Source organism: Vombatus ursinus, unplaced genomic scaffold (genome assembly GCF_900497805.2).
Source record: "Vombatus ursinus unplaced genomic scaffold, bare-nosed wombat genome assembly UNPS02014863.1, whole genome shotgun sequence".
Lineage (NCBI taxonomy): Eukaryota > Metazoa > Chordata > Mammalia > Diprotodontia > Vombatidae > Vombatus > Vombatus ursinus.
Window position 1 is genome coordinate 27,455,567 of NW_020954641.1, and position 11,838 is coordinate 27,467,404.

The window sequence follows — 11,838 nt, forward strand, 5'->3', positions numbered from 1 at the left end:
AAGATGATATTTGTAACTCATAAGACCTTTCTCAGTATTAGGGTAGTTGGAGGGAATATATGTAGACAGATGGCACAGGGTGAGCTGAAGATGAAGGGGTGATATCTAAAAAATAAAATTAAGGGGTGAGAGAGGATTGCAATGGGAGAAGGATAAAGGGAGAGGTAGAATGGGATAAATTATCTTACATAAAAGAGAGAAGAAAAAGCTTTTACCACGGAGGGGAAAAGGGAGGAGGTGAGAGGGAATGAATGAATCTTACTCTATGGAAATCTATCTTATCCTACAGAAAAATAGGGCAGAAGGGGATGGGGGGGATAATAAAAAGGAAGGCAGATTAGGGGAGGGGGTAATCAGAAGCAAACACTTTTGAGAAGGAACAGGGTCAAAGGAAAGAACAGAATAAATGGGGGGTGGGATAGGATGAAGGGAAATAAGGTTAGTTTTTCACAATATGGCTATTATGGAAGAGTTTTGCATGACTACACATGTATAACCTGTGTCGAGTTGCTTGCATTCTCAATGAGGGTGGGTGGGCAGGGAGGAAGGGAGAGAATTTGAAACCCAAAGTTTTAAAAACAAATATTAAAAATTGTTTTTACATGCAACTGGGAAATAAGATATACAGTCAATGGGGTATAGAAATCTATCCTGTCCTACAGGAAGGGGAAGAGATAAGAGAAAGGGTGGGGGGGGTGATAGAAAGGAGGGCAGATCAGGGGAAGGGGTATTCAGAATTCACGTTTTGGGATGGGGGGAGGGAAGAGATGGGGAGAAAATCTGGAACTCAAAATCTTGTGGAAGTGAATGTTGAAAACTAAAAACAAATTTTAAAAAAAAACAAACAAAAAAATTAACAAAAACAAAACAAAAAAAGAAAAAAGAAAATCTTAACAGAGTGAATGTTGGAAACTAAAAATAAATAAATTAATTATTTTTAAAAATCACTTCTGTGGCCAAATGAAAGATGGATTGCAGTGGGGAGAGACTTGAGGCATGCTACTGAAATAATACAGGTGTGAGGAGGTGGGAACCTGCACTAGATTGGTAGATGACTCAGAAGAGAGAAGGCTGCATATTTGAGATGTTGCAAAAACGTGGAATCGACAGGCCTTGATGCCAGCTTGGATGTGGGAGGTGAGAGACAGTAAAGAGTCCAGGGTGACTGCTAGTTTGTGAGCCTGACAGATTGGAAAGATGATATTGCCCTCAACAGTAACAGAGAAGTTGGGAGGGGGGAGAGGTGCAACTTAAGGAGAAAGATAGTAACTTCAGTTTTGGACAACCTTAGTTTAAAATTTCTACTGGACATCCAGTTCAAGATGTCTAAAAGACAGCTGGAAATGCAAGACTGGAGATTAGTAGAGAAGTGGGACAGGATAGGTAGATTTGAGATTCATCAGCATAGAGTTTATAATTAAATCCATGGAAGATGATGACATCACCAAGTAAAGAAGAGAGGGGAGGGAAGGGGAGGAGAGAGCCTAGGGAGAGAACCCTGAGGGGCACCTGTGGTTAAAGGATATGATCTGGATGAAGATCTTATAATGTAAATAATAATATAATGTGTAATATAGTTAGCATTTATATAGTTCCTTAAGGTTTGCAAAATATTTTACATATGTCATCTTATTTGATCCTCATAATAGCTCTGAGAAGTAGATGCTGTTATGATTCCCCTTTTACATATATGGAAACTGAGATTGAGAGAGGTTAAGTGACTTGGCCAGGATTACATAGCTAGTGAGTGTCTGAGGAAGGATTTGAACTCAAGTCTACCCATCCCACTACTTACAATGGAGAATGGTGAATTTGGAGTTAAAGGACCTGGGTTTGAATCCTACCACTTCTATTTACCATATAAATTATCTTAAGCAAGTCACTTTTCCTCTCTAAAAAATATGACTGACAATTTTCAAACACCAACAAATCAATTTGCCACATGAAGAATGGGGTAGGAGGCGGTACAGGGGTGAATAATGATAGCCCCCTCACAAAAAAAAAGCCTGAAGACTAAAGGTCCCACACCTATCCAGGTCCCAAATTCCTCATCCCCAATTTAGTGGGCAACTGCCATCCTTCCAAAAAAGAAGATTTCTCAAAGAGGTGGGACAATCAAGCGCTCCTGCAGTCCTATGACGATAGCCCAGGGTGACCCAGAGATGTGAGCTCATAAAGGTGATTCCAGTGAGGAAGAAATTCTGGCAACTCCTCCTAAAATGTTGAGGATGGGTCTGGTGCCAGACTTACTGTACATCTGTTAACATCTACCTAAGTTCAGAGAAGCTCATGCCTATGTTGCCCAAGAGACGAGAACATTTTTAGCCACTGCATCTCTTGAGAATCTCTGAAATGTGTACTGGAGAAGGAAACAGCCATATTAGTGACCTTAGAGATCCCTGAAGTATTTAAATAAGAAAGCTATATATTACTGTGACTGGTTTGCCGTTTTAAACACAGACTAGAATTTATATATTCTAAGTAAGTGTTTTATCCTTCCAAGGAGCCACGTTCACACTTAAAATCATAAACCCATGGACTGTGAGAGCTGGGAGCTAGTGAGACCTCAGAATCAACTGATCAACCAAAAAGCATTTATTAAATGTTTTCACTGTGCCAGGTACTGTGCTCGAAACTGAAGATACAAAGACAAAAAAAGAACAGACCCCGGCCTCAAAGAACTCATTATTCTACAGGGGGTGGGGGAGCAGATATTGGCACAATGGAGAGAATGGTGAATTTGGAGTCACAGGACTTGAGTTTGAATTCTGCCACTGCTATTTCCCATCCATATCACCTTAAGCAGGATGCTTTTGCTCTCTAGATCTCAATTCCTCAAATGTAAAACGTGAAGGCTGAACTGAATGATCTCTAAAGTTCCTTCCAGTTCTAAATATACAATCCAATGTACATATACAAGTCTACACAGAATACATACAAAATAAATATAAGGGAGTTTTGATAGGAAGAGCACTAGCAGCAGGGGTTGGGGAAGAATCAGGAAAGATTTTTGTTTAAGGAACCCAGAGATAGATGGGATCTTGGTGCAAATTCTAGAAAGTGTCAGACCTGGGTTATGGCAGAAATATAAAGGGATCTTCTAACATAAATGATTCAAAATGGAAGGACCCTTAAGAATCACCTAGTTCAAGTCTTTCAATTTATAGGTAAGGGAATTGAGACCCAGAGAGATGAAGACCCTTGCCTATGAACACAAGGAGAGTTACTAGCAGGTGAGGGGCTGAGAATTAGATATCCTGACTCTGGGTCTGTTACTCTTTCAGTTACCCCAAATTGCTACTTCTCAAAACACTCCTGGACCTCCTCTTTGTGAGGTGTCATCAGAGCCAGCAATACATTCTTTTAAACACCTTCAATCTTAGCCAATTTTCATCCTTTGTAGGTGAACTTGATTTTTTATACCTGCCAAAAAGTATTTAGAGACAAGTCTAGTGAATATATTGGAATGATTAAGTTGTGTAATACCATTTTTAATGAAACTCACTTTTCTGTGTAGCTTCAAATGGCTTTAAGGCAATATCCATGTATTAAAAAATGATTATAAAATGACACAGTGACACACAAAAACCATGCCGGAACTTATAGCTCCAAGTGTCATAAGGTAGTCACTTAGGAAGGCTCCATTCCAATGGTGCTACCATTGCTCAGGTAATTTTTGAAACACCTCTTTTGGAACTGCCTTTAGAGGTAGCTTACAAGCCACACATGAAAATAAGCCTCACAGGGTATCTACAGATTTGGAACACGGAATACAGTGTCACATGTAGGTGATGTGTTGATTAGGTGAACTAAATTTTTTTCTCTTTTTCATTCTTTATTATCAGCACTGGTTCTCTGAGAGAGAGAAAGAAGGATATAGTGGGAAAAGTAGGTGATATAAAAACAAGATATCAATAGTTTTTTGTTTTTTTTTTAAAGATTAGTTTCCACTGTCGCCCATTTAAAAAGAGAAAATGAGTTGCATACTTATCTAGAAACACCTCAGTACAGTTATGAAGCATCTCAGTATCCTTAGATATTAGTGGAAAGAGAATTAGGCTTGGAATCAGAAGGCCTGGCTTCAAATTCTGACAGCACCACTTACTGGTCTGTGTGGCCATGTACAAGATCCTTAGCCTTACTGAGCAAGAGTGCCCTTATTTGTAAGCTGGTGACCAGAATACTTTCATTAACTACCTCAAAGTATTGTTGTAAAGAAAGTGACTTGTGAATTATTTAAATGTGAACTAGACAATAAAACTATAATAGAAACATAATTTGAGTTTACTTTCTTAAAAAAATTTATTAAAGGAAATATAAAAAAAACAATGTTTTCTGCTAAAGGTTAAGGGAGATCTAACGTTCTTAATTTTAAAACCATAAAGTTTAGTTTTTGCTATTCTTATGGGGCCAATCACAAGATGCATTAGTTAATGTTTCTCTACCTGAAGGAACTAAGCAGGGATGGTTTTATATTTGGCTATCTAAATATACCAGAATAAAAAACACATCAATAAAAAAAAAAAGCAATCTTGCCTTTTTGCCAAAGGTTTCATGACAAAACAATTATTTTCCTTTGAAAAGCAATATCAAGTAGTTTGGATAATATCATTCAAAAGCATTAATTAAGTACATATCGTGTACCAGGAACTGTGTTAGGTGGTAGGGATACAAATAAAGCAATCCGCTCCCAAGGAGCTTACATCCTAACAGGGAAGACACCAAGGATAAATATGAGTATATATAGAATAAACGTAAAGAGAATAAATACAAAAAACACGAAGTAGTTAAATATAGAGTAATTTGAGAGAGAGGACTGAAGAGGCTGGCAGCAATCAGGGAAGGCTGCATATAAAAGGGGTACCTGAAGGAAAACTGGGGTTCTAAGAGGCAGAAGTGAGGAAAGGAATGGCCTGGACAAAGGCATAGGGGAGGAACATCAATTCATTGTACTAGGCACATTGTCAGTGCTCAAAAAATGCTTTTTGAAGGTTTAATTTCCTTTTCTCTTTTAGAAAATGCTTGCCAATGAAGATAAAGCTGATGACTCCAAAGAAGTTTCCTAAACATTCTAGCCTCTGCTGGAAATTTCAACTGCTTTAGAAGCAGCAGTAGTCTTCTCTCAAGCGGCCAATCTTTTAATACTGACTGCATCAGCTTTCAGTTACAATAGAAGCTGACAGGCTGAAAACTATAGCAATAGCCTAATTATATTTTCAGAAATAAAGTATCCTAGGGAGCAGGGTAGAGGGAAAAAGAGAACTGTCATGACTGCTAATACTAACCCACAAAAATTAATCCACTAAACACAATTCTTTATATGGAAATGTTTCCATCCCTGATTTCCTTTGGTGTGTTATCTTTGAACCTGCAGTATATATGACTAACTTAGTATTATTTAAATACCATAATTCTAGATGGAGCATGGAGAAGAAATGAAGGACCAAGAAGATAGGGGAACAGCTACTTATTCATCATCTTCAAAAGTCAAAAGGGAAAGGTCAACATTTACTTAAAACAGAAAAAGTGATAACTTTTTAAAGAATGATGGGAGATCTTTTTAAGGCCTCATTTGAGGGAGACCTGGATAGATTAAGACATAATGTACTGAACTGTGGGAATACCTGGATTGGAGGAAATTAGTCTCAATGAGAAATCTACAGAGAAATGTTTAATAATTTGTTAAGTTGAGAATACTTTTTAAAGAAATGCATCTGATTAATTTTACATATACATGTAAAGAGAGAGAGAGAGAGAGATTAGTAGTAGGAAAAAGCGTTACACAAGTCTAAGTCCTAAGTTTAGGACTTAGGAGATTTGCTTTTATGAAAAGGCATTAGTAGCTTTTTTTTCAAACTGGTTTGATAAAATACAACTGGACTTCTGATTTCATTTGTATGAAGAACTCTACCAATGCAGGTAGCACCTTCTCTATCTTAAAGAGTTTCATAGAGCACTGAGAAATTAAGCAACTTTCTAAGGGTCACATAGTCAATGTCAGAGGCAAGACTTAAATTCAGGCTCTTTCTGACTTCAGGGCACCACACTCTATCTACTAGGCCATGTAAGAATGATTTAAAATTAGTTTGTTGATTGTCTGTAAGTACATGGGGTACTTTTAAAGCCACTAAGATTACCTGAAAAAGCTATAGAATAAATTGATCATTCTCCCAACAATTTTGTTCATGCAAGTAATTTGCAAAGTGGATACTTTTTTAAATAGAAAGTATATTAATACCCTGCAACCCAATCTCAGTCCAAATTATCCAAATTCCCAATTAGTGGAAACAAAATCAATGACTATTATTAGGTCCGCATGACTAAAAAAAAAAGGCCATTAAAAAAAGGCCTACAAAGGTATGAAAGAACAAATGAAAAACAATTTATTAAGTAGTCATTAACTGTGTTAAGCACTGAGGATACAAATATAAAAAGCCAGACAGTACCTACTCTCAAGGAGCTCACACTGTAATTGGGGGAGACACCTACAGGTCAGACAGAAAGGCCTGGATATCCTAAGGACAAATGGCAAGGCCCAGGAGTTTTTAAAGCATATGTGTGGATCAGTTGATAGTGCCCAGGGATCTGGAGGGTGTAGAGGAAGGAAAGATGTTAAGGGACAGAGAATCTTAAGATGTAGTGACAGGGCAGATGGTACGGTCTGGTGGTCCTCCATCTCACCAGAAGGATTAGAGTGGTTGACTTTCACTTCATCCAAGTGATGTGAGCAGCCATGTCTCTTCTCCACTGTTAACTAATGGGTCTGGGCAGCCGGGACCTGTGGAGCTGGGGAGGAGATGGCTAAATGATGGGGAAGAGTACCTCTAGTGGCAAGGTCTTCCCCCAAATGGCCTGGATGAATCTACATTCCTTAGATACTGGTACTACTTAAATTACATAGGCATATCCCAGCTAAGAATATTAAAGTACAGCAAACATTGGAGATCAAAAGAAACTGGGAATGGAAATATTTCCATACAAAAGATTATATTTAGCGGATTGTTATTAGTCCCTTTTTTTCTCTTCACTTAACTGAAATATGTGACTTTAAACTGTTTATTGTTTTGTTACTTGTATAAAAACTTGGGAAGTGCTAAGTAAGTATCATAGGGCCTAGTTACAAAATTGGAAGCCAAGGTTGGTGAAAATACTTTCAGACTGAGAGAGTGGCTATTTGTCCAAGGCTATGTAAAAGTGTTGAGAATCATACAACCCAGTGAGAAAATTATACCCAAAAATAAATTAGGCAGTTGGAAAGTGGTATTAATCCTTTTCAGTCTAATAAGGTATAAGTAGTTCCATTATAAGCAATAATTTACTCCATGGCACTTAAAGTAAGAAAAGATTAAAGAATTTCCCAATGTAAGGTGTCAAAACTTGAAATCACAGTATATCTCATTCATTCAGCAAAATCCAACCCATTCACCAAAATCAAATTGCTCCAGAGTTCCAATACAAAACAAAAGCAAATTTCTTTTTTCAGACAGTTATATAAGGAGCATAGACAATGCCAAAAAGTCAATCAAAATCATTTCAATCAATTCACTCTATCCATAATGATTGGCATTATTCTTATTTGTAAGTGTTAAACAGAGGACCTGTCATTAATTTTCTTAATTTTACCATTTAGGATATCTGACTAAAAAAAAAAATTCACAGATAACAATTATAAAATACACTTTACTGACAAATCTTAGTCTTGACAAGTACTGTATTATTTCATAGCTATTAGTTTCAATACTTAATAGCTTAACTATTTCTAGTTAAAATCTCAACTGAAAATCTAAAAAGAGAAATAAAAAATAAAATTGGTGATTTAAAGAACAGTATTCAGGTTAAGACATTTCAGTAATTATTTCTCTTTTTTAACTTGGTTACTGGTCTAACAAGCTGTGGTATATTTCTAATGGTACAAATCATAAAAAGATTATTGAGTGCATTTAAACACAAAAATGGAGTGGAGTCACATAAGAGAGGTGGCTCATCTATACCCATGAGATGTTAAAAGGAAGGCCATCAGCACAAGGGATAGATCTTCCATAAGAAATGTAGGGTAAATCATGCACAAGAGTCACAAAGGAAGAGAAACACTAGTTTTGGAGCCAGAATACCTGGGTTCAAAACCAGGGCAAGACACTATCTTTGTGACTTTGGTCAAGTCACTCAGCTTCTCTGGGCCTCAGTTTCCTCATATGTAAGATGAGGACATTAGATTCAATGTCCTCTGAGGTCTCTTCCAACTCTAAATCTTTCGGGTGGCATCAAGTTAGAAGTTATCTTCATGGAAGAAATCATGAATCTACTGAAGTACGGTATTGCCCTATGACACCAAAGAAGCTTTCAACCAGAGATTATGGAAGAAATTTTGCTTTCAAGAAAAGGGACAAACTTAAATAAAGAAAGTTATGAAGGTATTTGTTGACATGAATACTGTCTCATTTTTTTTTTACTTTCCATAAAAAGAAGTACATAGCAAGAGGTTTTTTAAACCAACATTTAGAATCACAGTTGAAAGAGACCCAAAGGTGCATGTCAAAGGAGTTGCCTTTAACAAGAGCTTTCAGTGAAGTGTAAGACAAGGTCCTTGGTTGAGAAAGTTGGGGGAGAGGGCACTGTGAGAGGCTGAGGAGATGAGAAGATTTAGAGCAGACACTATGGAAAGTGTGGGACAGTGAATCAATTAAGAAGGAAAGGTATGTTTGCAATTCTGCAGTGAGGTCCAGTTGAGATTAGATAATATAAATTTATAGTGGACTTATTTAGAATGATTTCATGATTTCTTCCAATTCCATTCAGCAGCATAATTTTTTTTAAATCTAGATACTATATTTTAAGAAATCATAAAACTGCCCAAATCTATTAGGACGAGACAGTAAAGTGAAGCTAGAAAGAATCCACTGATCACCTCCCAAAAAAAATCCAAAAGAAAAAGTCACAGAAATCTGGAAATCACAGCCAAAATCCAGAGGTCCCATGTTAAAGAGAAAAATATAAGTATCCAGAAAAAAAGCATTTCAACTACCAGAATCCACAGCCAGAATTGTACAAGATCTTGCAGCTTCTGCTAAAAATTAGGAGAGATCTTGGAATAAAATATTCCAAAAGGCAAAAAAGTTTACAAGCAAGAATAATGCAACTGAAAAAGCTGAATAAAATCCTATAGGGGGAAAATGAAACACAGAATTTTAATGAACTAGAGAACACTTAAGCATTTCTAATGATAAGACTAGAGTCATGTAGAACTTTGAAATACCAACACATCACTGTGCTACAAAACGTGATGAAAGAGCGCATTTCAGAGAATCCTGGGGAGTATGAACTGAAATAAAGGAACTGAGCAAAACTGAGAGCATACAAGTGTGACTGTAAAGAAAAACATCATTGTAAAGAAAGACAACTTTGAAAGACTCAACTACTCTGATCAAAGCAATGACCAGTCATATCTCCAAAAGACCCGTTATGAGGCATGCTGCCCACCTCCTAACAGAGAGGTGAACTCACGGTGCAGAATGACACACACACTTCTTTGAAATGGTTACTGTATTTGTTTTGCTCAAGTATGTATATTTATTTTAAGGGATTTTTCTTCTCATTTTTTTAATGGGAGAGAATGTTAGAAAGAAGAAGGTTAGTGATGCTAAAAAAAAAGAAAAAGGGGGCTACTGAAAGACTTTTCAAAATATACAGAAGAGAACAGAAGTTCAGATGGAAGCACAGACAAGCAAGTCAGTTTTAAAAGTAATTTAGAATCTCATATACATATGTATATGTATACATATATATGTATGCATGTGTGCGTATGTATTTTAAAACAAGCAGCATGAAACGGAGATCCAGGGTTTTATACATAATGTTTTTTATGTTTGACTGTGTGTATAGAATTGTTCTTTTAAAGAGAGGCAAGGAGTAAATTTCAAATAAAATTTCAATTTAAAAAAGTAGTTACATTTGGGTTTCTCTCAAAGTTTTTCAAGTTAACAGGATAAAGTTGGGGCTGACTTTCAATGTATTAATGACCTCTGATTGGGATATTATAGGTTTTGATTCATGTTTCATTCATCCTAGTGTTAAAACTCATTTTTTTAAAAATATAGTTTTTAAAAAATCAAGCAATGCAGACTGTAGAAAATGCCAAAGAAAAAAAATACATCTTTTACCAATTATAGGAGTTTGTCAATTATAAGAGCATGCAAATCAGTACAATTTTTAACACAGCTACATTTTTAACACAATTTTTATTTTACTGCTGATCACCTAAGAGTCAAAAAGTATTATCAAATTTAAAAGATGGCTTTATCCACAAACTTACTGCAGGTCTCCGAGGCTCTCCTGGTAGCTGTGGAGGATAAACTATTTTATTCTTCTTCTCCCACTTCCTTGAGATGTCAAGGGAAGCACTTGTGTGGATAGGTGACAAAGACAAAACATTTTTCAATGAGGGCAACCTATAAAACAAACAGGAAAGGTTTTAGCTCTTTAGCTGTTAGAAACACTATTGTACTAAATAGTTCTATTTTAAGAAAAAATCTAAGGACACACATAGACACAACAATTACAGAATAGCAAAACTTTTTAAATGGTTAAAATGAGCTTAATATATTTTAAACAAATCCCTTTCCTCCCTCTGACTTCACTACTTCTGTCAGTGACACCACCATGATTGTGACCTTGGTGTTAGCTTTGACTCTTCATTCTTTCTCACTTCTCACATCTAGTTAGTTACCAAGTCTTGTCCATTCTATTTCCACATCTTTCCTTTCCTTTCTATTCCCATTGATAGAACGTAAGCTCCTTGACAGCATGGGTTTTTTCAATCATTTATATGTATCCCCAGAACTTAGCTCAGTACCTGATAACATAGTATATGCTTAATAAATGCTATTTATCCCTGTAGTTGTTAAAAAAAAAAGTAACCTTCCACCTAATAGACTTTAGTGGTAGTATCCTAAAAGTCTATAAATTGTCCTACGGTAGAATCTGCCTGCTTTATGTGGCCTGTTCATCATCATAGACTGGTCAGCTGGTGCAAAATTCTTTGGCCACTGAGGACCTATGAAAAACTCATGAAATAAGTTTAAAAATGTAATGGACATTAGTCCTGCACAGCCTCTTTCCACTTCTGTAGTGATGGTGGCATTGTAGTAGGAAAATCAGTCAGACAATACTAAATAGCATGCTATTTTTAGCTCTATAAACATTAACTTACCTGTTGATCATTCAAATATAAGATCCTTATCCAGTGACCAATATGTAGCTATGCTACTAGAGGTACTCTTAATTATAAATCTTGACATTCTCACTAAAAATGAAACTTCTAGAAAAAAAGGAAGTTACAACTATATAGAAAGATGGCTCATAGGTTCTCCTTGGAGAAGTGAATAAAGGAGATGGTGGAACAAGAAATATAACTTTATGAGATACTTAATCATATTGTATCACAGTGCTCATGATAAACATTTGCAAAAAGATTACCACAAAGATAAAGACAGTATATACACCAACATTTGCAGCAGAGGATGAGAAGGTAGGGAAAGTCTACGGACGTAGTACGACCCTTTAAATCAATCAACATATATTTTAATAAATGATTTCAGTGCAAAGGTGGACCAAGGGGAGGTCAGTAAAAAAAAACATATATGCACATATATATGTGTGTGTGTATACACACACACATATAAACATATATGTACATATATACATATGTGTACACACACACACACACACACACACACACACATATAGGAACACATGGTTCAGGAATAAGAAATAAGAAGCCAAAGAAAGATTTCTACACTATAGAGACAGAAGCCTCATACCTCTCTCTAAGAAGAACATCAA

At 36.2% G+C, this 11,838-nt stretch overlaps 1 protein-coding gene across 1 annotated transcript in view; it reads right to left on the minus strand.

Moving 5' to 3' along the window:
* MRPL22 (mitochondrial ribosomal protein L22) overlaps positions 1-11,838 on the minus strand; it is a 49,406-nt gene that overhangs the window by 24,026 nt on the left and 13,542 nt on the right. The window contains exon 3 of the mRNA XM_027841840.1: positions 10,310-10,445. Within this exon, the coding sequence (XP_027697641.1) occupies positions 10,310-10,445 (136 nt within the window). The remainder of the gene's footprint in view (positions 1-10,309; positions 10,446-11,838) is intronic.